This window comes from Lagopus leucura, unplaced genomic scaffold (assembly GCF_019238085.1).
Source record: "Lagopus leucura isolate 7727_CA_CO unplaced genomic scaffold, USGS_WTPT01 Super-Scaffold_73, whole genome shotgun sequence".
Classification (NCBI taxonomy): domain Eukaryota; kingdom Metazoa; phylum Chordata; class Aves; order Galliformes; family Phasianidae; genus Lagopus; species Lagopus leucura.
The window spans coordinates 87,036,637-87,063,867 of NW_024962252.1; the positions used below are offsets into that span (position 1 = coordinate 87,036,637).

Genomic DNA, 27,231 nt, shown 5'->3' on the forward strand with positions numbered 1-27,231 from the left:
TAATGGAGACGTCTTTGCACGTTTAGTTGAACAGCTTCCACAGAGTATTTTTTTCCAAAAGGACTCTGACTTATCAAACCAAAAGACTGTTTTGAGAAAGCTTTTTACTACAGCAGTCTTTGTTTTAACACATGACCTTTAATGTAGGGCAAGCTGTGTGAAATTACCAGGAAGAGGCAGCAGCAAGAAGCAGGTTTTACCAACGTTGTTCCCTATCTGCATTCATTAATTTGGAGCAGCAGCATTTGGCAGGACCTCATTCCTTAGGATTCCTTACAGCTCAAGAACCTGGTGTTTCTGCTTTAGGCTTTGGCACTATTTTACGCCAACGCATGATTTAGTAATCGCTGTATGATTATTAAAGGAAAAAAGTCGGCACAAACAAACGCCTTTAAAAAGCCCAGGTCCTCATTAACACAAGGCTTTCCTTATTCTTCCTGCGGTTCGTTAAGAAGTACTTCGAGTCGGTGAGGTTCCTGCCCATCGCTCCAAAAAGACAGCACGGTCCACACTCTCCGCCACGAAGCGGCCGCCCCTCACACCCCAATCCCGGCGCACCTCCCGCTTCCTATCCCGACACGGCCCGTCCGCCTGCCGTATACACCCAGTCCTGCGCACGCGCAGTACTGCAGCCGCAGCTCTCGCGAGATCTGCGCGAACACTCGAGCAGCGCGTTCCTCCCGCCCCGCGCTCTCTAGCGACCGGAGCCCCGCCCCGGCGTGCGGCCGTTGGGGTGCGGCGCGCAGGCGGTTCCCTCTTTCTCAGGGACGCGCGCGGGGCTCGGCCTATAGTTGGGACGATGTCGCGCTACGGGCGTTACGGTAGGGCGGGCAGCGACGAAGGACGCGAGGGGAAAGCTCAGCGTGGCGGAGGAGGGGAGCGGGCTGCCGCTGGCACCGGGGATGGGCGGCTTGGGGAGGTTTGCCTCGGGCCAGGCCGAGTGGGGAGGCGGCCACTGTCGGTTGGCGGCTGTAATGACGATCGGCGGGGAGAGGCGGGCGGGGAGCGGGCACCGCCGGCGCTGCCGGTCGGCTGGGGCCGCGGAGCGGCTCTCCAGGAGGAAGCGGGCTCTGACAGTGATGGAGGGGCGGGCGGCGCGGCGCTAGCGGGAGGGCAGCAAAATGGAGACGGCGTTAAAGATGGCGGCGCCTGCGGGCCGCGGGGGGAGGGGAGGCCGCGCCGCGTGCACGTCTCGTGCCCTGCATTGCGCCTGCGCGATGCCGCCGGCGGGCTCGCTGACATGGCCACTTTCCCTGCAGAGACCAAGGTGTACGTGGGGAACCTGGGCACGGGCGCGGGCAAAGGCGAGCTGGAGAGAGCCTTCAGCTACTATGGGCCGCTGAGAACCGTGTGGATCGCCAGGAACCCGCCGGGGTTTGCCTTCGTGGAGTTCGAAGACCCGAGGGATGCTGAAGATGCTGTGCTCGGCCTTGATGGGAAGTACGTGTGTGCCGAGGCCCATTGGCTGTTCTGTCAGCAGCACCTGACCTCGTCGGCCTGCAGCAGCCAGCAGTATCAGCTCCTGTGAAATGGGAGTCAGTCAGAAAAGCAGTGACTAACGAGAGCTGTGTCTTGCAGGATTATCTGTGGCTCCAGAGTTCGAGTGGAAGTGTCGACGGGCATGCCCCGTCGCTCCCGTTACGACAGGCCTCCTGCGCGGCGCCCCTTCGACCCCAACGACAGATGCTATGAGTGTGGTGAGAAAGGCCACTATGCCTACGACTGCCATCGCTACAGCCGCCGGAGGAGGAGCAGGTATGGGCGGGATGGAGCGGCGGGGTTGCTTCGCCAGTTCACTTTGTGTAGCACTTCTTAGTGAACAAAAAGCCAGTTTTAACTCTTAATGTTATAAGTCAACAGGTGTATATCACAGTTTGTTGCTAATACATATCAAATGTTGCTATCTTAATAATCAACCTGGTCAAAACCTTTCAGGTTTCTTCGTTTGAGTCAGTCGCCTTGATTCAGAATGTCACGAGCCTTAAGATTTCATGCTGAGGCGCCTTGCAAATCCGACACTTAAGATCCTCCTAGACCTTGAGGTGATCAGCATAAGAGGCCAGATCCCCTCGAGCCATCTCCACCTAGCTCGACCTTATTCTTTAAGGGCAGAAAATTTGAGACGGTGACCGCCGTAACAGTAAATTTGGCTTTCAATTGGGGCCCCCCCCTCCGGTTTAGAAAGAGGAACACCAGATTGACCACATTCCCAGCTAGAAAAATCTTCTTGCGTCAATCAAGCCTCACCCTGGCTCATTGGGCTGTCAGTTTGATCGTCGTTAGATTGAAGAGAACACCTAGATGCAGCGATCGGCTATAGATACTTCTAGATCGTCTAGATCTGCTAGACCTTGGGCCAAAGAGGGTCGACCTGCAAACTTGCAAGGTTTATTTTAAATACGCATTACAGTATTTTTTTATTCTAATGTAATTCTGCAATGTAATTCAGCTTTTAACATTTTTCTAGGTAGTAAAAATGCTCAAGACAAGTAGGCCCAGGCATTTTTTCCAACTGACAGATGCTAGTTATTTAGTTGTCTGAAAATTCTGACTTCAGCAGGGCCTCACGAGCACTGTTGGCTGAGGCTGTTTTCTGATACGTGTTTTCTCTAACCTAAACCCAGGTCCCGGTCTCGATCCCGCTCCAGATCCCGAGGAAGAAGGTATTCTCGCTCACGCAGTCGAAGTCGTGGTAGGAGGTATGCTTATGTTTGCTTCTTCTTGTTTCTTTGTTTGGCTTAGAGTTTTTTATGCAACTGAACAACTTTATTTGACTTTTCTGCAGGTCCAGGTCTGCTTCCTATCGTAGGTCGCGGTCAGTTTCACCTCGTAGGTCTAGATCTGTTTCTCCACGCCGGTCCCGCTCGGGTTCCTTGAAGAGATCAAGGTAATAATTTCTTAGAAGTTTTCGGCTTTGTGTTTGTTCCTGTTTCAGAAACTTGTAGAAGCATTCTTTGCCTGATAATTCTAGTTAAATTCATAATAATCCTGTTAGTTTTTGAGAATGTAGAGGGCTGCCTATCCCATGTTGAATTTTGATGCCTAAAATGTCAAACGATCGTGCAGGATTTATATTTCAATGTATAGATGTTATGTAGTGCTGTAACAGTCTTTGATGATGTTTTTCATTTTAGGTCAAGGTCAAGATCAAGGTCGAGATCCAGATCTGTTACGTGGCCCCGAAGCAGGTAGGTTACATAGCTGACGGTTACGTAGTAAAGTTAGTTGAGGCTGTTGAGGTTTTCTGTCAGGTGTTAAAATTTTCAGGAAAAAGCACGTGTTCCCTTTAGTAACTCAGGGTTCTGAAGCTTCTATAGACTAGTGCAGAACACTGTACTTTCGCTTGTTTGGTCTGTTATGTTTGTTGGCTTGTGTGTGTGTGTGTGTTTAACACACCGGTGTTGTCTTGGTATTTATGGTGATTGGAAGTACTGTTTTCATTAATTTGCATTATTTGTTTGTGTAGCAAACGTAGACTTTATGATTTTTTTTTTTTTTTTCATTTGCTTTATGTAGCACATAAGAAACTCTGGATTCTTCCAGATACACGTCAGAAATTAGGGTGCCCTTCTGATAGCATGTATATAATGCATGTAACCTGGAAAGTGCTGTAGGACTTCTCAGTGCAGTTACAGCTGTTTCCAGCTGTCTTGTGTACTTGTGCATTCATTCACAAGTGTCACTTTGCAGTAGCTGAATTAAGTGTGTGATAAACACTACAGCAAGTTATTTTGTACTATCCAACGTACCTTTAGAATGATACCAGATTTGAGAGAAATACAGGATGCCTTTAATTCTCCTTAATGTTGTGGTTATTGTTTCCATGCTAAGTGAGCATAGTGCATGTTTCTTGTGAGCTTGTCAGATATGTGGCTGGCATGGGTGACCTGGATGTCTTCAGGTAGCTGCCTTGTTCATTGGAGACTGCTCTTTGCCCACCCTGTTCCTTGGTCTGCTGTTCTGCTTTAAAGACTGCTCTTAGACATAAGAAACACAATAGGCATTGGTGAAGAAACAAAACAAAAAAAGGAATCTTCAGCTGGATTAACGGGAAGAATCCACAGCTGAGGATGAAGATTTCATTATTAGAAGGTGGTATAGAGGCTTTTATGAGGAGTGTTATGGAGAGCTGTATGGAGTTCTTAGGGAAAGAAGAGATGGAGACCAGAAGATGGCTCAGTTAAGAGCAAAAAATCATACAGGCTTTTCAGAACCTAGTGAAAAGAGAAGGGAATTTGCCTGAGGTAGCAGAATGATGCTTTTGCATTGATCAGATGCACTTTTTTCTCTCCCTCTTGCTAAAATCTGTTGAATCTTAATACCAGTTGTTGCAACGTGATTTAACTGTGGCTCGTCACTGTTCACTGAGTATGATGAGCAGAAAGTAGCTAAGGTCAGCGGGCTCTCAAGGGGAAAATTCTGTTGATGCTATTATCATTATTTTCTTTTTTTTAGTACCAGGATTGTTTTCTGCATTGTAAAGGATGCTCCTGAAACTCTGCATTGTGACACATTTCTTAGTAATTTAGTGGTTGAGGTGGAGGAAATTTCATTCACAGAAGTACAGAGAAAAGGCAAAACTTTGATGTTCAATCTGTAATGAAGTAATTGTTAAATTTATATGTCAGGCAGTTGAAAGACAGTTTTTTTTTTTTCTTGAAGAATCAAAGGAATGCAAGACACCCAGAGACAGACTCTTGATTCATAGGGAAGAAAGTCTGAAGAAAGTATTGCGTGATGTTTGCTGGACTGACAGCATCAAAGAGTACATGTGGAAGCAGTCATGGAAAGCCATGGATAGGGAAAGTAGAACACTTCCTTTGGGAACTTAGAAATTTCACTTCTTGTAAGTGATGTTAGTGTTCTGATGCAGCAGTTTTATCTCCAAAGGGCTGGAAAAGACTTAAAGCCTTTTCACAATGCTTAAATTTGACAGATCTGAAAGAATATTTTTGTCAGGTGCATACGAAAGATGAAGTACACTGAGAAGAAGACATTTATAGGAGTGTACTGCCCGCAGCTAGTTTCAGCTGTTAGTGGTAGCTGTTGCTCAAGGCTAATAGTACTCACAAGTTTAAAGTCTGGTGTTTTATGAGCTGTGTGAAGATACTGGTCTGAACTTGGGTGGTTGATGTGTTTCCTGCCTCTTGCACCAGCATGCATAAGTTGTTGGCCTGGGACCAAAGTCCAGAGTAACATGTACAGCATCTGTTTGAAAGCGTTCTTCTGAAAGATAGTTAACTGAAGCCCTGTGAGTTTCCAGCATTCTGTCTGCATTTAGCATGATGGTTCTTCTATATTTAGTGTAAACCTTGCTGTCGCAGATGTGGTGATATGCATGCCACTGGCTTTCTTGCTGAGCTGTTTTTACTTCTTGTTGTAGGTCTAGGTCTCACGGCAGATCTAAATCTGGCACGCCGGCTAAGAGGTGAGCATACAGTGACATCTATAATTTAGTGTTGTTTTCATGTGATTAACAAAGCCTCTGGTCCTCTAGAGGAAAAAAAAGCCCCCAAAACATGAGTGTCTAATTAATCCATTTCAGATATGACAGTGATTATAAAATTTCCTCTACAGGCCTTTGGAATATGTTCTTTATCCGTCTTATTGTTCCTAATAGCTCTTTGCAGTTTCTAGTTCAGTACTGTTTTGCTTGCTTGTTTTGTGCTCAGTTCTGTTTTATTCTCCCAACCATCAGAGAAAAGGTTTTATTAATGCCGCTGAATTGAAGGAATCTATGCTTTTTTTTCCCCTCTTAATGCCTCACCTGTACAATCCCTTCTTTTCCTGTTTTCTTCACTGAAGATGGTTGCATGAACGCAGTCTCCATACTAAACAAATGGAGAATCCCCCCAGTGTGAAAGCTGATGGGAAAGCTTTGTCATCTTCAAGAGCTTCTGCCTAGAATCCCATAATAATTCCACTGCTCTGCTGCTGTGGTGGTTTTCATGTTTGTTGGTTGTTTTATTGGGTGTGTGTGTGTGTGTATTTTAACTGTATATTGCAATGATTGTGTTCTGTTTTGACAGTCGATCAAAGTCCCGATCACCATCTCCAAAGAGAAGGTATGTTGGTCTCTTGGTCTCTGCTGGTAGCACATACTGTAGGACTGGCATTTTAGTATCTGTCTGCTGAGGAGTGTGACTGCTGCCTGTAGGAAAATACCGGGGAGCTATTTTTCTGAGATCTCTTTGCCAGAGATAACATGACTGTGGTTTGATGTGTGGTGATACAGATGCGGAAATAAGAAATTCCTCAGTGTGCCGTTAGATGCCTTGCCTTTGGCTGCTCCTGTGTTAACTAGGAGTTTAGTTCTTTACTGCACAGAGACTTTCTGCTGGTGAGCTTGAAACACAGAATAAATGTGGGATGCAGCACTGAGTTTCATTAAAACCTGCAGTGGGTCTGTGAAGGTAGAGTGGAGTAACCTGTAACAGTTTGGAAGGGACGATTGAGTCTGATTTTACTGCTGTTGCTTATAGATTTTTTTTTTCCCCCCCAAAAAATGCTGGTAAATAATTCTGTCTGTGGACATACATGTAGTGACAGAATAGGCTGCTATATTTTAAAATTATTTTTACATACTTTTAGAACTTCTGTTAGACTGTTTACATGGGTTGATTGTGATAGTACAAGGGGGAATGGTTTTAAACTAAGACAGGGGAGGTTTCAGCTGGATACTAGGCTTTTCACACAGAGGGTGGTGGCACACTGGAACAGGCTGCCCAAGGAGGCTGTGGATGCCCCATGCTTGGAGGCATTCAAGGCCAGGCTGGATGTGGCTCTGGGCAGCCTGGTCTGCTGGTTGGCAACCCTGCACACAGCAGGGGGGTTGAAACCATGATCATTGTGGTTCTTTTCAACCCAGGCCATTCTTTTTTTTAAAGTATAATAATTCTTTTTAAAGCTTCACTATTAGTTCTAACTTCACAATTACAGGGGAATTGAACCAAATGCTTGTTATATCTAAGTGATCACCATGACTGGTCTTGGCATCTTGCTGTATAATGATGTATCCTGCCTTCTGTGAGAGCCACTACCAGTTGTACAGTTCAGATGACTTCACGATCATCTCATTTTAAATTGCAGTACAATAATAACAATATAATTAATACAATTATACACATACAATAAAATAGGAAAATGCAGAGGAGGTGAAAGTAAAAAATAAATGTATTGTCTCATCATTAGCCTACTTATGTTGTCAACAGTAATTGGTTATTTTATTTAGGAAAAAAAAGAGAAAAAACAGTGCCTGAAGGGTTATAGAGTAGTGCAGGTATCCTCCTGATCTTCTTCCCATGTTTGTGAATCCCGGATCACTGCTGAAATATTAACTGCAGGTTCTTTTCCTTCCAGTCGTTCGCCATCAGGAAGCCCTCAAAGAAGCGCAAGCCCTGAAAGAATGGATTAAAGTTATGAATTTAACCTTTTAGGAAGAAAGTTATTTTGCTTACATTATTATAAGGGATTTTGTGGTGTCTTTGTAAATGTAAGAATGTAGATAGAAGAGTATATCAATTAAAATTTGGCATGATCTGGGTCTTCTGAGTTAGTCACACCAATAGACTAGCACAGGTCTCTTTTTATTGTATGAATTAACTTCCTGTGATATGAAAATGTGGGACTTTTTTATTGGCACATTGAAATAAAATGTGTATTTTTAACTAAAGCTTCTCTGTAGTAACCCTGCTGCTTCTGTTAACGTGGGGGTAACTCTAGCTGTGTGCCATGTAACGTGGATGGGTGATGGCTAAGGGGGGAATGATTAATAGCGTCCTCTCAAACTGGTCACACTTACTGTTGGATCATCTGAAGGAGGGATCGCCTCCTGCTTCTTTTAAGGCTGAACTTATCTCCTCTGTCTGCAGATGGTGAAAACTTTGCATATGCTTTTTTAATCCCTTTATGGGCATTTGTTTTTTTGCACTGATCTAATAAGCACTGCAGTTGTAATCTGCAGTTCCAAGAATCAAACAATAAGTTTTTGTTCAAAGACTTATTTTAAGTTAATACATCTGCAGAAACATCCAAACATACAGCAATGATAACGTGAGCGCTTCCTCGACTTGTTGCATTTTTAGTTATTTCATCTACTCGTATGAAGCAGACTTCAAATGTCTCAAAGCATGTTTTCCTTCTCTGGGGGAAGAGGTAAGGTGGTCTGACCTACTTTCTGAGGGTGCATGTGCTCAGAAGGCAAAAGGAAGTGTTATGAGGCTTTCTGCTTTTGGCCTGAACTTTCCTCCTCAAGTGAAAGACTCACGGCTGACCCCAGGAAATCAAACCTGCTGCACAGAATGGGTATGGCCTTAAAGCAGCCCGAATCCTGGAGACGGTTGTGTTAATGAAGCTAATTTCTTGCAGCATCTGCACCACCTGCAGGTTTAATGATTCTGTATAGTTCTGTCACTCTGTACTTGTCCTCATTCTGTAGTAAAGAATAGCATGATGCAGCACTTTGTTGAAACAGATCACAGGACTGGAAACAGCGTTAGACTGAGCAAACAAATGGTTGGAGGGGAAAAAAGCTGACATACTTTATTCATCTATTTTTTCATAATGTGATGGGAGAGCTACCAGAAACATGCCGGTTTTGGTGGTAAAGGAAAGTGAAGAACTAAAACAAGTTTCTGCCCAAAGCACTGAAGTGGAAAAGTGTTTGGGCTGCTGAGATCTCTAATGGCAGATTGCTTTCATTATGTACATCGTAACAGAGCTTCTTAAATGCAAGAAGATGACAAAATTAACTTCGCTCACTCCTTTGGTAACCCATGGGTTTGGGGTGGTTTTTTTTTCTTCTGTTGTTTTTGTTTTTGTTTGTTTGTTTCTTAATCTGGTTTCCTGTTAATAACAAGTTTGTGGCACTTTGAGCAAGTAGTGCAGATGCTGAACATACTGTCGTGTTACTGCAGTGTTTGGCCTTTATCCATCATCCTGATGTGCTTGGTGGCTTGGTGTCCATGTGGACACCGCCGTGGTGCTTAGCAGTGAGACCCAGTGTTTCATTGGCCAGGTGCAGTGATCTGTATTTTAGCAGTATTTATAACGTTCTTCCAGAGGAGCGATGGGGTGGCATAAAATGCTGCCCTGGAATGAAATACCTGAAGCCTGTGACTTGTGCTTGGAATGCTTGTTGGTTGTGTACTGCCTGCCCAGCTCATAGCACACCTGGTGAGAAGCATGTGTATGCTGCTGCTCTGGAATTTGATCAGCTTTTTTCTCTTCTGTACTCATGAGGTAAACCTACTCCCTAATAAACCTGCAGACTGACACGACAGCTGTACTGGTACCTGTTTTTCAGTACCCAGAGACACCACGGAAGATGAATCCCTGTGCATGCTGTCGGGGCAGCTTTACTGGCTACTGTGGCCTGATGCAAAGGACAGGAAGCACTGCAGAGAGGTGTGAAGGGGCAGCTACAAATCCCATGCCCAAAACAGAGTACGCTACTAAGGTGTCTGCTGCTGCTCTGGGCTCGAGTCATCCTCAGGGTTCCTGCTTCATTCCTGTAGCCAGGGTATGTGGAAGATGCTTTTGTGTAGTTATTGCTGTTGGCTTCAAAACAGGAGTTAAGCCAGAGGAGCTGGCAGTGAGCCAGTATAATTCCAGCACTCCTTCCCTCCACAGGCTGTGTGTGTATGTGTGTGTGCAAGCGGGACACTTCTGTCAGCTGTGATTGTAGGGTGCCCTTAGGTTAGTTGACCTTGAGTTATGGGGCAATTCTGCACAGCTGAGTAATGCAACAGCCAGCACCTCTAGTGCTGTTTTGGGACTAGCTGATGCTCTGAAATGGCTGCTGAGCCATATCTCCATCAGTCCCCTGCTGTAGGTTGAGCTCTGGTAGGCTGTGTCCCTAAATGCTGTTTTCAGAGCAATTTTCAGTGGAACAAGGCTTGTTGTGCAGCGGTGAGGCTGGGGAGAGGATGAGGGCAGTGTAGAGACAGGAGAGCAGTGGAGTTAAAGTATAAACAATGCAGACAGAAAGAAGAAAGCTTCCAAGTGGGTTCTGGGGCAGCTCCTGTGACCTGCAGGGTTTTTGAGGGAGCCTGCTGGAGATGCTTACCCCTTCCTGCAGCAGGAACTGGCCTCTCTCCTCAGGCAGTGCCAAAGCACAGCCAGGTGGTGTGGTTGTATTCCTCCCCAGGCAGGAGCAGAGGACAGGGGAAGTGAGGCTGCGGAGAGGCAATGAGTACTGCTGAGCATGGTGGCACCAGGGAGGACCGTGTGCCCACGGCCTTTCTGGTGCAGAACCCCAGGGCATCTCCCCACCATGGGCATTTCTTACAGCTCTTCAAACGGACCCAGAAGCCACAGGCTCTTAGTGGCTCACCTTGTTCACAGCGTCGGGCCAGTTTTGGGTTTCCAGACAGAAAGCTGAGTGCTTGGGGTAGATGGCAGCACCTTTGCCCTTCAGGGAGCCATCCAGGTTGTTCCCAGTGTAGAACTGGAGGCCAGGCTGGGTGGTGTGAACCTCCATGGTCCTGCCACTGGGTGGGTGGTGAGCCCTGCACAGAAAATGCTGTGGGTGGGCGAGTGGATGCTGGTGCTTCAGGGGCACCCTCAGGGCTGCCAGCCTTACCTGGCCACGAGGCGCCGAGTCTGCCCCAGCGGCAGGCAGAAGTTGTGATCGAAGCCATCCAGGTGGAACTGCTTCAGGTGCTTCCCCAACTGCACCGGCTGACGGAGGTCAAAGCCAGTGCCCTGCACGGCAGCCACCTCCCCTAGGCCAGGAGAGCAGCAGCATCAATGCCTGCATTCAGTGCCCCACGCACCAGAAGCTGTGCCAGGCTGAGGCACCACCACAGCTTCAGCCTCTGCTCCCTGCGGCTCTGCACTGGTTCTGCTCCGCAAACCCTGAAAACCATCAGGCTCCCTATGACAAGCAGTGAATTTGTGTGGCTTCTGAGTCTAAGAGAAATGCTTTTACAGCTGCAGAACAGCAAAACACCTTGAGGGGAAAAAAAAAAAAAAAAGCCACGTTGATTACAGCACTGATGTAAAATACAGCACCGTTGCACCTGAGCAGTCTGTGCTTAATAGCTGTACAAACCTCATCTTTGCCTCTGGGGCTAAAACCATACGCAGTTTTATCAGCCTCAAGGGCTAAGGTTACGCAAAGCTTTGAGTGAGTGCTGCGAAAAGCTGGGGAGAGAGCTAGCTGCAATTAAGATGCAAAAGCAATTAATTACCCTCCAGGACAGTTGTTATTGAGTGTAACCTGCCAGTGCCCTGATGGAATCAGCAGGGAGAAGCAGGGCAGTGGGTTTGCTACAGCATTGAGTTTTTCCCCAGCTTAGCAACGTGCCAGGCTGAGCAAAAGCTGCTGCAACTTGGAAGCCCCATTCTTCCAGGTGCAAGCTGGTGCATGCATGCACAGTGGTAAACGCAGGCATAACACTACTTCTATCAGGCACCTGAGGTAAAAAACTTTCTTGTCTGCTTTGTTTTTTAAGCTTATTTTGTCTCAGTCAGATGTTTCTTTTTCTTTTTTCCTTTTTGTGAAATAATGCTTCCAATTCCTAAAAGCAACCTCTTCCAACATCAAGCCTGGTGTGAGATCTGTTTTGCACTGAGGTTGGCTCTTGCTGCAGCTCAGTGCGGTAGCTTGCACAGCTCAACAGGAGGGTGCTGGAGTGGGCACCAGGAATGCACGCTCTGCCTCAGCTTGCTTGGATTGTTTAACTTGGAGGCAGGATCTTTCATAGAGAGAAACAGTGATGGGAAAAACAAGTCAACAACAAAAACTAACAACTAGGAAGCTCTGTTTTCCCCGTTTCACCCCCAAATCAAGATGGAGTACAAGAAGTTGCCAGTCTGCTTCTATGCTCTGAGGCCAGAGGAAACAGCAATGTCACCCTCATTGAATTAACCTGCTTAGCATGCAAAATGCATTGTCTTCCTTCACAAGCTTTCCTCTTTCTGATCGTTAAAGACAGGAAAGAAAAGCACTGGGTTTGTGTGCTCAGGCTCCCAGCCAGCAGTGCTTGCCCCCTGTCCTTTTGTAGAGATGGGTGGATGGATCATCTTATGTAGGAGGGGCAATGCCAGGATCCTGGGCAGCAAGAACTCTCCTGCTTGGGCATGATCTTGTGGAAACACGATTTGTGGAAGTAAGGCCGCGTTATTCCATAGAACATCCCAGTATAGGAGTATGGTAAAGCCAAGCTCTGTACAAACCCCCATCTGTGAAGCTCTCTCTGCTATGTGTCACTCACCAGTTGGTATCTTGGTGTCATCCACAGGCAGGTAGGAATCCGCTTCAATAGAAATCTCATGGTCATAGATATCAGGCGAGCCCTATGGGAGGAAGGGAAATGCTGGGATTCCTGCAGGGGTCTTCAAACACCCAGGTGTGGTGATGCTGCAGCTGATCTTGTAGTGCCTGGAGGGCATCCTGGGCATTTCCCATCTTGTCCTCATTAGAGGACAAGTTGCCAGCATGGGTGAAAGGCTGTGTGGGACCTCTTCCATGGGACTATCAGCCTGAACTTGCACCTTGCCAAGCACTAACACTACCAGCTGGCTAGCCTAAATATGCCAGCATATAGTAGCAGGCAAAAAGGGGGAGGAAGCAAGCACGGTGGGAAGAGCAGCCTGTGCTCCTGCTCATGCTCCTCTTCCTCCCTGGCAGCCTCAGGGATACTGGCAAGGGACTTGCTGGGCAGGAAGAGGAACAAAGTCGAAGCTAAACCTGCACGTTACTATCTAACCTGAGCAGTAGTTTCATGCCCAAAGGTCTCCTGTTCCTCTGGAAATACGTCTGAGCTGCATTCCATAGGTGTTGAAATTGCTGTATGGTTAGGAGGACAATCTGAGAGTAAGCTAATTACTGCATTGCCATTTTTAGGGCAATATTGTGAGCAGACCTGCAGAGAAAATCTGGAATGCTTCTCACTAAAGCTTTCACAGGTCTCTGTTACAAATTTTCCCTTTCTGTGCCCTCTGCCTAGGAATATGTAATTGCCCAGGTCCTCTTCTTCCAAACCAAGTTATAAATACAAAGGTGCAGGAGACCAAAGTGCAGCTGCAATGCAGTGCCAATCACTGTGGGTCTGCTCTGCATCCCACTGATGCCCCACTGTACAACTCTGGCCATGTCACATCCCTTCTCCATGATGTTATTTCTCCTCCTATTTTGACCTGGATCTTTATCTGCTACACTGACTGGTCTCAGCTGCAGCCTCCAGACAAGGGTTTCAGTACCTTGTCTCAAAGAGACTCGTAGAGGCCAGCCAAAAATACCAGTCTATCACTAGGAGATGCCAATTCTGCACCTCCTGTGTAATCTTTCCAAGGGTCCACAACCAGCAGAGGGCAAAACTACCCAACCGCAAACAAAAGAAGGGGTAATATTAATTTCTGGGTGGCCGTGTTCACAAAGCACTGGGATAATGCAGCCTTCCTTGAGGTCTATGTGAGGTCTTTTGCAGCTTGTAGGCTGGGACACCACTGCTTTGTCCCCACAAGTCACCACCTTTTTGAGTTTCCTTTTCTCCTTTGCTGAAAATACTCCTCCCTATGCTAGATGCTGGGAATGTCCTGAAGCAGTCAGTGCTAGCCTCCCTTACCCCATCTCCTGCCAGCAGGATCTGACAGCTGAGGCCACCATGCTGGTCCCAACGATCCCACGCAAAGCCTTTCCCAGTGGGAGCCTGGGCTTCTTCACTCCTACATGGACCCCTCTATGGAGTTGGGTCTCCCCATACCTACCTGCCCTGCCAGGTTAAAGTACGCATGGTTGGTCAGGCTGATGGGTGTCTTCTTGCTGGTCTGGGCTCGATAGTTGATAGCCAGCTCACTGCCATTGAGCGTGTAGGTGACCCAGACCTTCAGCTCACCGGGGTAGCCCTCCTCACCGTCAGGGCTGAGCCGGTAGAAGCAGACACCGTTTGGGAGGATCTGGGGGCTCCAGAGAACCTGCAAGGACAGTGTGTTAGTGCTCCTCTCTCCTTCCCCAGGCTGGGATGAAGCTGGGGACAAAAGGCACACAGGGAAGCGTGCACTGAAACAAAGGTTTCTGTCGATCACCTTCTCTGCTCTTTCTCCTAGGAAAAAAAGAAAAAAGAAAAAAAATACAAAATAACCCAACATCCTCTTGCTGGGGAAAAAAAAAAGTGGGAATTGGTAGAAAACACAAACATTAACCTGCTGGCTCTAGGTGACCAAGGAAAACAAGTTTTTCCATGAGTAACTGAAGAAAGGAGGCAGTTTGCTATGGTGGGGCATCTATTCTGGAACTCTGTTACTCCATGCCTCAAAGGGCCTGGGCTGTGATTGATTTTTACTTTGCAGTTGGATCTATCCCCCCTCCTGTGGATCTTTTGGTAGGCAACATCAGCTCATCAGGCTGCTGCCTTTCCTGGACTAACTCAGGGCTGGCTTTTAGGGCGCTGGTAGCAATGTAAAATATAAACTGTGCTAAGGTAAGTGGTACCTGATGTATGGCACTGAGTCCTTGGAGATTTGCAGCTAACAGATAGATGTTTCTGTCAAAGAAGACAGATCTAGAGGCAGGAGCTGGATCATGCCACTGGAGTGACTGCTTTCATGCCTTGTGCAGAGATCACAACTGGAGAGGACTCATCAAAATGCAACATTTCACCAAGGTTGCCAAATATGATAACCAGGCTGTGGATCCTGCACCAAGTACAGCTTCAGTTCCCGCTGCCGTGGGATTCTAGTTTAATATTTTGAGTTTCTGCTTAAGTTCACTTGAGGAAATCTATTTATGGTCAATTAGCATGTAGATATTTTTAAAGCTAGGAAAGTTATTTTTCTGAAGTTTTCCAGTTCCCCAGCAACGTGATTAAGTATCACCACCACAAGGCTGCAAGCTTCCATGTCATCAAGCCGTGTGTTGATCACTGAGGTCTGTGAGATTATGAAAAAATTGAGAAGATCACCAAGATAGTCACAGCCAAGGGCTATCACATCTTGTTTGTGTTAGGTCTGACCACAGGCCTCGCATGGTGGCTGTCACCTGGCTGAAAGGCATCCAGGGGGAGTCCATGGGTGTCTGACCCCAGTCTGATGCCAGGTCACAGAGATTAATCTAATCATGCTGTGTTACTGGTGCTGCCCAACAGTGACATTTTTCCAGACTCTCTGATTCTTGCTTCATCAGGCTGGATGTTCTCTCACAAAACATTAACTAAGGAAAGTATGTGCACCAGCATGTTTGCATGAGTTCCTTTGGGAAGCGAAGGATCAGCTCCTGCTGCTTCCACACGCATTCAATTTGACACAGCCTAGGGCTTCAGGAAAGCAGTGACCTCTTGAATCTATTGTGAAATCAGCAGCATGGCCAGCAAGGCTTTTAAAAAAGCAGCCCTTCTACTGACAGATTCTGCTTCTCTTACTACTGACAGAGCACAGGTGGCACACAGACCTCTGAATCAGCTCCTGGGAGAATATAGAAGGGTTCAAAGCCAGTAGGAGGTGATTTTGTATGGGAAGGACAGAAGGGCAGGCTGTGGAATGGAAGGGGCGGTCTTCTCCAGGGCTCCTGTAGTTGGAAGGCTCCACTGCAGCCTGGTGCACAGCAGCATACAGAGCTTCAAGGCAACATCCTTGAAACCACAGGTGTGGATGTATCACTGTGGATCAGTGTTGCCACAGTGGAACAATGTGTGGCACCTGAGGATAACACAAGTGACCCAGGCAAAGCCAAGTACTTTGTGGCTGCTGAAACACCAAAATCTTGGCTTCCTCTCATCCCTGCATGTGCAGCATTTTCAGGGAGCTGAACCAACTCAGTAACCACCAGAAAGTCCTGCAGGGTCAGGACGGAAGACATCATATCTCTTTGCCATGACCCTGGAGGCTGTGTGCTGAAAGCCATGGAACCCACCAGCCCAACATTCACCTTGTCAAAGCCCTTGGCTCCTCCATGCAGTGAGTTGGGCCCATTATTAAGGAATAGCTGATACTCTTTTCCATCCATGGTGAACTTCCCTTTGGCAATCCTGTTGGCAACACGACCTACCACAGCTCCAAAGAAGGGGTGCTTCCTCGTGTAGCCTGCATAGAGAAAAAGCAGTGTTCTATTACGTGGAAGGACCAGGGAAGGACAGGCAGTCTTCAGGTGTGCTTGAGGACTCAGAGATTTCCCTCTTGTCTTCCTTCCAGTGCAGGGGGCTGCAGTCCTGGTGTTGCACAGGGCACACAGCTGGCCAGTTCTGCACATGACCTTATTGCTCTCTTCCCATATCTGAAGGGTGCTTACAGTGGGAGTGGGGTTGGTCTCTTCTCACAGGTGACAGGACAAGGGGAAATGGCCTCAAGTTGTGCCAGGGTAAGTTTAGGTTGGATATTAGAAAACACTTCTTTATAGAAAGGGTTGTTAAGCACTGGAATAGGCTCTCCAGGGAGGTGGTTGAGTCACCATCTCTGGATGTGTTTAAAAACCATTTGGATGTGGTGCTCAGGGACATGATTTAGTGGAGGGTTGTAGTGGAGAGTTAGGGTAGTATAGTTAGGTCGTAGTTGGATTTTATGATCTTTAAGGACTTTTCCAACCTGAGTGATTCTATGATTCTATATGGGTGCGGCACTGAGGGACATGGTTTAGTGCTAAGCCTCGGTAAGTCGGGCTGATGGTTGGACTTGGTGATCCTGAAGTTACTTGCCAACCTAGATGAGTCTGTGTTTCTGTGTTCTTTGACTGAAACAGCTCAGGGAAAGACCTGCAATGTTTACAAATTTGCAGAAAAGCTCAATGAGGGCAGACTTGTTAGAGGGGCACATTGCAACACGGGGCCACCAGTGTCCCCACACCCACTGCTAAGCCCAGGACAGGGAGCGCTTAAACAATCCATTAATTGGAGGTGCCTTCAGGAGCGGATCACAGATAGGAGCAATCAAGTAATCTGTCTGATTTCTTTTTTTTTTTTTTTCTCTTTTATTTATTCATTTATTTTTTAAGGAAACAGATTAAGACCCACCTTCGAGCGTGTCAAAGCCCAGGACAATGTCTGCAAACTGCTTGGCCCTGTCTCTTGTCTCCAGTGCGGCGATTATACACCCAAAGGACAGGATTTCCACTCTGACGCTGTCTGACTGCAGCACAAATTTCTCCACCTCCCCTCCTCCATCCTCCGGGGGCATGTGCCCGAAAATCTCTCTCTTCACCTCTGCCATCTCTCCCCAGGCCCCGTCCTTGCGAAGCTGCTGGGAAGGAAGTCCAGGAGGAAGTGAGGGCAGCTGGGAGTGGAGCAACAAGGGTTATGGAGAGCAGAGTTCTAAAAATCACATGATTGCCTCCGGCGTGGCAGAGCTGGGAGGAGTTACACCGTGCAGTCGCTGCCTGGCAGGCTTAGGAGCGTGCTGAGGGAAAAATGAGTTTTTGGAGGTGCGTGCCCCTGGCCTGGGCTCCATTACACACTACATTTTGAAACAGCTGCTTCCAGTTGCCATGGGGAAGCAACCTCAGTGTGCAGGAGAACCCCAGGAATATGAAAGTAATCTGTGCATGCATTCTTCTGAGCACCTGTTTTCAGATTATTTTTTTTTGGGGGGGGGGGGGCGGGGAGGAGGGAATCCAGTCTCTAAATATTTATCTCCAGCAAAGGCTTCCCTCCAGGCAACACTGCACACAGCTTCCAAACTGCCCACAAAACAAAGCCTCCACGGGGCGGTTGTGCAACCTGCACTTTGTCAGTGCTGCCTTTCTGCCTGCAGTAAAACACAGGCTGCTGTATACAGGTGCTTCCTTCCGCACCCTTATGGCCCCGACATCTAAGACCGTGCAGGTGCAAGGGTGATACCACGAACAAATCTGCTCATGAGCCCTGCACCAGATTTTCAAGCTGGTGGGTAAATCAGAAGAGATATCAGCCTGCACAAAGACACATATTACATGAAAGAGCAACAGAGTGAGCAGTCTTCAGTGTTTGAGCAAGGCAGTTCCAAGAGCCTGGCTTTGATGCCTGCAGGATTGCTCACAGATGCCCCATGCCTGTATCCTTCTTGCCTCTGGCAGATGGCGATGTAGGCAGCTGCAGTAGATCTTCTCAGTCGCTCTTGTTTTATAGAAGAAGTATGTTTCATGGCTGCACAGAGTTTTGCCTATATTGAGGGTCAAATATAAGATCTTTTCATTTTTCCCCTTTTGTTTCTAGTAAGAAAAATGTGGCACCAGGCCTGGACATATCTGACAGTGGCAGCCAGGCATTTCCACAGCTGATGAGCATTCACAAAAAGCTGTTCCACATCTCCTAGGCTTTGGGTTCACCTCTCTCTTACAGTAGTGACCACAACAGCTATTCCTCTGCCTCGAGGCTCTTGCAAACAGGTGGGGCAGTGCATCGTCTGTTTTCTCCTCTTTCTCCTCACTTTCATCACAGTTATCTCACCAGCCTTTTGCAAGCCAACAAATGCCCAAATGCTGGGCACCAAGGATTTGATGATGGAGTCCCCATCTATAGAAATAGTTAAGAGATGTGTGGATGTGCTGCTGAGGGAAGAGGTTTAGTGATGGGACTTGCTGGATCAGGTTGGTGATTTGGCTTTGGTGATCTTGAAATCTTTTCCAACCTAGATGATTCTGCTATTCCATGATTTATCAGCTTCATCACTGTAAGCGGCCCTGCAGGCTGACATAGGCATGACATGAAGGCAGGCTGTGTGCATGGTCCAGCTTCTCTAATCCGGGCAAGAGGCTTCAGTTGCAAAGGAGAACTGGAAATTCAGATTTGGAGTGAATGGTCCCTTATTTCCCCAACCAGAACCCTAGCAAAAATGCATACCATAAAAAAGGGTGTTTTTGTGTGTGTGTGTGTGTGTGTGTGTGTGAGGGAGCCATTTACTGCACCATGCATTCTCAGGAAATAGATTTGTTGTGAGAAAAATTACAGATATTTCCCTGAGATCAGCAGGTTGGAAATTCCGGGTGCCTGCAGGGAAGCTGCAATGTTCCAAGGCAGAAATGAAGCATCACTTTACACATGATTGTGCTGTTCCCTTAGGATTCCTTTAGTTTTGTGCTTTTTTAAGATGTTTTGGCTTTTGTTTGTTTATTTGTTTTTAATCCAAAATAAAGTGACTTTGCTTAATATGTGACAGATAACGAGAAGAAAAAGGCATTTCCATACCCAAATTACAAGCTCCCTTCTTACAAACACTGTCAAAATGAAGCTCAAGAAAAGATTTAGCACTTTTGATGCAAACTTTAGCATCAGTTTTGTACCACAAATCTGAAACAATAAAAAAAATCTCCATATGACTTTTGCAAGCAACAGCAGAGGAGGAGATCTCATAGAACTCTCATTTTGCAGACACCTATTTGTAATGAGGAGAAGCTGTGGCGGTGTGGTTCTAGGGGAGCTGAAACAGGGAACACAGCCAAGCCAAGACGACCACATGAAGACCAATAACCCCATTACTGACAGTACACACGCTCAGCTGGCACTGCCATGCACTTGCCAGGTCTGACTCCCCGCACAGCAAAATCATCCCTGGGACACAGTCGTTTATCCTATTGCATGTTTCCCTTGATGGCCACTGGAAGCCCTTTGGTACATGGAGGCTGTTTCTTATCCAGTGCCATGCAGTACCTGCTGCCCAAGATCCTGTTTTGGTCACTCCTGAGATGCTTCTGTAACAGGCTGCATTACTACACTTCCTTCCATATTTCTGACTTTAGTTTAGCTGTGGCTTTCAGCTTATGTGGGATCCAGAGCAAGACTTTGGGACTCGGCAATGAAAAAATCCTCATGGACAGCTCAGGTTATTGCTGACATTCCTTTTTTGCTGGTAACAACAGCAGTGAACGCTGCAGACGGAGACGAGCTCTGCAGGGGCTGATGGCTGCATAGACACAGCAGAGAATGCAAACATCACTTGTTACACCTCCCAGGATTACAAGCCTGTAATTAAATCCCTTTTCTTTGACAAACTTTGTGTAAGCTGGTGGAGCTGAGCCAACACTGGAGCTGCAGGGAGGTTGCATCTGTGGGCAGAACAAAAGGGGAGACATCCCCTCCTCCATCTTATTGCCTATTTGTCAAGTGCATCTTCAGCTCTGCTGGGTGCTTCACCACACACAGCCTTAAAATGGAGCCTGCACTGCTTTGTGCTTCATCTCTTCAGGGGCAAACACACCGAGCCATTGATTAGGTTATTTTAGGATTGTGGCTTGCTGTTGCTCTGGCAGTTGTTCATCAGCAGCCAGCTACACGTGTTTCACAAAGCTCTTCAAAAAAACACAGCCACCCAAGAGCACTCCTCACACAGCACATTTCAGATGTGCCTTTGTGCACGAGCTGTTTGTGCCTCAGCAGTAGCTGAAGAGCCATTCGGATGTGCCGGTTGCTATAGAAATTACTTTCCTTGGGAGCTAAAATAATAGCTTGCAGCTCTTGCAACTTGCTGTTGTGTGGGCTGCCTGGAGCCAGAGACACTTCCATGTAGCACTGGGGGCTGGGGAGCATTCTTGCATACTCTGAGACAGATTTTCCTTTCTCTGTGCTCATGCAGCTACTTTTGAATTTAAGCTTTGCAGAGGATGTGTCACAGCTCTAAAGGTTCAGAAATAAAAGCTGCCTATGAAATGGCAGGATGGCCTTGCGGCTGAGGTTTCTGATGGGGGTGAAGAAGATTTGGGTTCCGTTTCCATTTCTGCTTCTGAAAGCTGAGGCTATGGGACTGCTCACACTGAGACAACTTTTAGTGCAGGAGACACTGCATAGCAACTTGTGAGGGCTTACAGGTCTTTAGAAGTACCTAAGCGACTCAAGCAGGAAGGCAACAAGCAGGGCTTGGCTTCATTCCTCATTTTTTCACTGGTGAAAGTACTGGGGGGAAGTAGATGCTCCATGGACCCACAGCTCTGCAGAAGTTAGTGGGTCTATAGATAGTTCTGGGCTCCAGGCCTGACTTGCACAGCAGCTCTTGCTATCTGCCCAGGAGACAGAGGAGGGGCAGGAGAAAGAGGCATGAGAAACACTTGGATGCACCTGTGTCAAGAAGCAGGGGTGTGGTGGTCAGGTTTGTGACTCGTGGCACACAGCCTACGTAGGGTCCCATCAGCTGCAGCTAGCACTAGTTTGCTTTTGCAGATGGGGAGCAGCAAAACAGTAAGAGAAGGAGTCAGGAGGGCATAGGATGAAAGGAGAGAGAAAACAAACAGGGAAAGTATTTTGTATCACAGCACAAACTCTGTGCTGTCCTAGAAAATTCGCTCTGAGATGTGTGCATGACTGCATTGGCAACTGGCAGGGAGATGCCAAATGGAGATAAAAGAACTGCAGACTCTGCTGAAGGCAGCAAGCTCAATCAGTTCCTGTCTGAGCAGCAGCAACATACATAGGTGCAGGGAGGAGGGTGTTTGGGGAAACCACAGGACAAAACCGGGCCTTCGGATGTGAGGCAGCTGTACTTGGCTTAGAGGCAGCTAGTGATAAGAACTTGTTTCACACATGTAGACATGTGGATTTACCTCCTTCCAAATTTAGATGTAGCATGCACCTAAGTTCTGTGCCTGCTCAGTTTTGCTGGAGTTGTATCAGGGGAAAGCTGACCTTGTATATCTACCCACTGTGACTTCATGAGCCTGATTTCTCCACCTCCACCACAAAACTGTTATCTTCAGCTGCCAGCAGCAGCAGCCATTTCACTGGCATTTTCCCTTCCTTGCGAAATCGAAACAACAGAAGCAATACTTGCAAAGTCAACTGCTTCTGTTGAGACAAAATCCGTGCACCGCTGTGTTGCTTTGAAAGTCTGGGAAGATCAATACAATCACACTATAGGGAAGTTACAACAGATTCAAGCATGGCTATTGCTGCTAGCAAGGTAAAATGGTTCAAAACATTTTGTTGGGATTTAGTCAGAAGAAAATTCTTTGCAATGGGGGCAACATTTTAAGGTTAATCAATAACTGGAGCCTAATGTTCCAGTTGTGTTTTCATCATCAAAGGGCAAGACACAAACCACATAACATCATTAAATGTCTGTTTTAGAAACGTGTATCCTTTCTGGTAGATCTTCACAGGAGCTTACTGAACAGTGATTCTGGGAAACAACACATTTCACAAATTGAACACTGCTCGTTTTTGGGAACTGTTGCCTAAGATAAATCTAGTGTTGTGCCGTCTTCTGCATTGGAGACTGCAACACTCAGGAGCAAAGAATATTTCCAGAATCTCTGTCTTTGAAACAGAGTAGCTGTTTTAGGAAGAGAATGACACTTCTCGTGCCTGGATTGTTGTGCCCTCAGCTGGCCATTTAGCTGCCCGCAGATAGCCATTTAGAGCCAGGCTTTGCTAAAGACATGAACTGTGTCCACTTGATGGGCGAGCTGCTTGTTCAGTCTGCAGGAGAAGCTGCTCTGAGAGTATTTTGGGCAAGAAGCTCTGCAGGGAAATTTCCTAGGTCAGTAAGGCAGCCACACCTCTGCTGCCCTGCTTAGCTAATCCAGAGACCTGGAGAGCCCCATTGCAAAGAGAGTCCGTGGGGTGGATGCTTTGAGGCACAGACAGCATACTTCTATTGGTGTTGGAGTTGCCAATCTCTTCTGGGCATGCTGACAGACGGGCAACTCGACAGCAAGAGGAAAAGATTTCAGAACTGCAGTTATTTCCTGAAACTGTCCAGAAGAAGCAAAAGTAGAAAACCCTTCCCAGATGAGGATGTGAAAGTTCCATTACAGTGTCTTGGAGAACATTCAGTATATCATATTTATGCAGAAAAAGGTGATCTTAAGCAGTGAGAGGAAGTACTGAAGAGGCAGAAATGTTTCACTGTTCATCCAAGACAGAATGCTGGCAACCAGGGAAACAGTAACGGTGAAAATCAGACAAACATAAACAGGCAAGAGCTGTGACCCCAGAACTTTCATCTTTGGTGTTGCTGCATTAGCATGCATGCCAAGACAACAAAATAAAAAGTGTGTAAAGTCAAAAACGTAAGTAATATGAAATAACAAGATACAAATGCAAACTTATTTTGCCCCCCTCCATGCTTATCTTGTTGTGATAAAGGCTTGTTTTCATCAAGGTCTCTCAGCCTGCCTTGGTGCATTGGACAGGCTACAAGCAAGAGCTCTGTCTTTGCCCTCCTCCTACTTGCACAAGAGCGCCAGCAATCCCTGCAGTGCTCTCCTCAACTCTTCCACTGGTGCAAGACTGACTTGTTTTCTTCTCAGTATTTTTCACTACCACTGGGAAGTGTGTTGCTGCCAGGAAAGGTGAACAGGTGCTGGGACCTCCTGTGGAGGGAGGAAGACAGCTTTTGGCCAGGTGGCCAACCAGTAAAGTAGCTCTTACTGTTTTTCAAGGGACTGTTTGAAATGGCTGGGGCTTGACACCACAGATAATGCAATTTTATTTTGTACTCAGATCTGAATATCACTTCCGAGATTGTTAGCACAGGTATCAGAAAACATGGAGAAAACAGTGAATGATGTACCATGAGTAACTGGTTTAAGTGGCTGCACCAGTCTGGGGAGAAAGCAAGCAGCAGCTGCACTTCTAAATAGTGTATGTGTGTGCATGTATATATATAGAAAAGCCACAGCAACAAACTGAAACGTGAAAATTTTACATCAGGCCATCCAAAAGGCAACAGGAGATCTACTTGTAGTAGATCTTTGTACTGGAGCATTTGAGTTTTACATTTTTAATTGCAATTTTTAAGTTACAAAAGAATTTTGTTTTTCCAAAACATGAGTAAACTTCTTTAACCATCAGACTCCAATCTGATACTTTAAGAAACAATAAATATAATATTTGTGATTGTTTTGAAAATGCTGGTAACATTAAAAGGCTTGTAGACTCTGCTATGCAAGGCAAGTCATTACTGGCTGCTGGATCTGACCTGTACCACAGCTGCTTATTGACCCAAGTGCACATCCATGTTGGTGTTCAAGCCAGTGACAAACACGCTGAGCAGCAGTTTCTCTTGATAGTAACCAGTGTACTGCATGATTTGTGCTTCAGGTTTTTGTTCAAAATTCTTGCAATGAATGCCCCAAATTAGTCATTTATAACCTGCCAGTGCATTGAAAAGAGAGAGGATTGCAGATGCTGTACAGCGTAGAGATAGCATGGATAAATCTAGATAAAATGACGCAAAAAGAAAAACAAAGATAAACGTTCTGGTTGTTCGTCCCGGCACTGCGGTGTTTTCCCCATCCCTCTGCAGCTGAGGCAGTGGTAACTTCCAGTGTGGGGAGTAGGCAGAGCACCAATTTCTTGCACTGTCGAGACTAAAACCAAGAAAGGGAACAAAACCCCTGCACATTCATGACACAGCTGCAGATAATGAACACTGATGTAACTGTCCTCCGCACTGCTATGTGCCAGAATTCACACTCAACCTGCGTGCTACATGCTTATCTTGAGCACATAATTGAGTGAGTCTACCAACCTTCAGTGGGCTCTGAGGCTGTTGGCAAAGGGTATGACTTGAAATAATCAATATGTGAAAGCTACACTAAAGAGCGTCATTGGAAACGAGACTTTAAGCCTTGAAAGCAAGTCTAGCAGTGCAGATCTTTCCAGGAGCTGCCATCCACCCCTGCAAGTCAAGACCCTATCATCCTTCAGGCTTTACTTCATCAGAGCAGCTGAGTTTTGACTGAGAAAAACTGCAGAATGGATCCTTCAGCAGCAGAGTCTCCCTCAGCACCACTGGGTGCTTCTATGGATGGTAGTCACCAGCATCTCTTGTAAATCAGAGATATGATCCCTGGAGGAGACACTTAATGGAGGCGAAAATATAAATGGGACCAAAAGAAGTAGAAAAAAAAAAAAACCATTCTCAAGGCTATTTATTAAATAGAAAGATATGGAAGTGGCTTCTGACTCATAAGTTCCTTAAACTTGTAACTGCTGAAAATTACAAAGTGTACCTGAGAGCACTGACTCCATACATCCATTTTTTTTTCCATTTTGCCATGCACACCCGCTGCTGGCAGCTCTTCAGGACAGGATACTGGCTTACCTGTGGTCTGACCCATTTTTCTGTCACCTCTTCTTGACTCAATCGAAAAGCATAGATCATGTCTGAGTGTCATGTCACCCCTAAATCCTCAGCCCTGTATTGTGTGATGGCTTAAGCACTCACTTCAGCTTACATTTGAAAGCCATATCCAGACCATTTTCAGGAATCACCAGTTTGTTAACATTCCCCTACAAATGACATTATTGAATCAATGAATATTAACTGTTTTTCACTTACGATCAAGCAAACAAAAACCTTTTCCCATTTTTCTTCTGGCTGTTACTTGCATTTCCATGGCACCTAAATACAGTAATCTTAGTAATGGATGTGTAATATATTAGTACAGTAAGAAACGTTGCTCACTATGATGAGCTAATAGCTTAATGCAATGCAAATTACAGCACAGGATGTAAGAAATACAAGCAGCAGAGAAGAGGAGAGGAGAGAAAATTGTACTGGTAAAAACATGTGCTTCCAAACTATGTTCATAATTAGGTGCTTTACATTCCTACAGGGCTTAAGGATTTTTCTTCATGTCATTGCTTTGGCCTTTATATAATTATGTGGTTGCACTTGGCTATGTGGTATAAGTAAATAACACTAATTGCTTTTCTTAGTTGAGGGTAGTGGACTGAAACCATGACTTCTGTTTATCAGCTCTGCGTAATAAAATTTGTATGAAACAAAACAAAACCATTTCAGACAGTATTGGCAGCTTTCTTCTATCTCTCTTTTGTACAAAAGGAGATCTGATAGAAAAATAACAGCAAAATCAGACTGCTGAGTCAGATACTTACAAACTTACATAACGGGGATGCATTTCCATATTTCCTCCTGTCTTTTGTATACTTGCAGCATGGAGGGAACAACTGAACCAAGTCTGCTCACAGTAGCTTAGTGCAGATGCTTCAGTGTTGCAACTGAAACATGAAAAATATCTTAATATAACATCTCCATCATGGAATAATTAAATATGACATTAAGTCAGTGAAGCAGAATCTATGTACTGCATGGAAACATGCTGAAACTTCTCTCTGAACACTCAGTAAATACAGATTTTGTCCAACAGTAAACCACTTCTTCATTTTCAGACAAATAATTATGAATACACCGGGGAAAAGCAAATTTAATTAGTACAAAAATTATCACAGCCTTTCAATGCCATTTTCTGACCGTAAGTCTGGTATGTTCTGTGATTTCTCGGGCTGTTATTTTTTGCAATGGTGTGGTGCAAACGTCTGCTTAAATCCACAGATTTAAGCACACAAAATTAATTTGCTTCATATGGCAAGTAAACTCTTGGGTCCAAAGTAGAAACATCAGTAGGGTAACATATGTTGAGTACTTAGAAATAAAACAAGTGCCAAGAAAAGTAAGTTTAATGTCATCACAGACACGATGTTCCTCATTGTCTGCTTGAAGTCTGAAAAGATGTCTATACATCTTCAACCCTTTGGGCTGTATACCCTTGAAGTCGTAATGAATATTTTACTAGAAATTAAAACTAGGTACAACAAATACTGAAATAAAAGCACAAGTTAAGAAACAAAGAGAAAAAAAAAACGAGAAGGTGGGACACATTGCAGGCAAAGTTAAATCAAATGTGTGTTTGTAGATGACTTAAATGACAGGATGCGGGGAAATGGCTTTAAACTGGAAGAGGGTAGATTTAGACTAGATGTAAGGAAGACATTCTTTATTGCGAGAGTGGTGAGACACCAGCACTGGATGCCCAGAGGCTGTGGATGCCCCTCCTGCAGGCATTCAAGGCCAAGCTGGATGGGGCTGTGAGCAGCCTGGTCAGAGGGAGGCGTCCCTGCCTATAGCAGGGGGTTGGAACGAGGTGGTCTTAAAGGTCCCTTCCAACACAAACCATTCTGTGATTCTATGATGCCTGAGGGATGCAGATTTGAGTCAGGTCGGGCAGAAAGAGAAACCAAACCTGGGCCTCTCGCTTCTTGGAGTGCCTTCACCAGTAAACTCCAGGGTAGCAGAATGTTTAAACAGCAAACCATTTTCTTTCTTTTCTAGCTTACAAGCTAGAAAACAACCATTTCAGCCCCACGCCCTTTCTCCATTGATGTGCTTCCTGCAGGGCTCCACTCTGCATTCACCTGGGCTTGGCAGCCCCAGCAGCATCACCTGCCACAGCCACAAAGCACCGTGAGCCACTTCAGCTGCCAAAGCCTTCTCCCTCCGTGAGGAAAACAGACCCGTAGACAGGTGTGGGCTGTGAGACACACCTTCGCAACGCCTCCACGAGAAATAACCCCGAGCAGAAGCTGT

At 46.1% G+C, this 27,231-nt stretch overlaps 2 protein-coding genes across 2 annotated transcripts; one reads left to right on the forward strand and one right to left on the reverse strand.

The window, feature by feature from the left end:
• The first annotated feature begins 698 nt into the window (after window positions 1-698).
• Window positions 699-7,672, forward strand: SRSF7 (serine and arginine rich splicing factor 7). The gene is made up of 9 exons (XM_042882159.1): window positions 699-821; window positions 1,260-1,440; window positions 1,579-1,755; window positions 2,625-2,699; window positions 2,786-2,887; window positions 3,135-3,188; window positions 5,384-5,428; window positions 6,030-6,065; window positions 7,360-7,672. Exons 1-9 carry the CDS (start codon window positions 800-802, stop codon window positions 7,412-7,414), a joined length of 747 nt encoding a protein of 248 aa, XP_042738093.1. The 5' UTR covers window positions 699-799; the 3' UTR covers window positions 7,415-7,672.
• Window positions 7,156-17,218, reverse strand: GALM (galactose mutarotase). The gene is made up of 8 exons (XM_042882146.1): window positions 16,947-17,218; window positions 15,869-16,023; window positions 13,714-13,920; window positions 12,219-12,300; window positions 10,583-10,724; window positions 10,334-10,508; window positions 10,067-10,175; window positions 7,156-7,397 (listed from the first exon to the last, which is right to left on the reverse strand). Exons 1-7 carry the CDS (start codon window positions 17,140-17,142, stop codon window positions 10,098-10,100), a joined length of 1,035 nt encoding a protein of 344 aa, XP_042738080.1. The 5' UTR covers window positions 17,143-17,218; the 3' UTR covers window positions 7,156-7,397; window positions 10,067-10,097.
• Window positions 17,219-27,231: the final 10,013 nt, after the last annotated feature.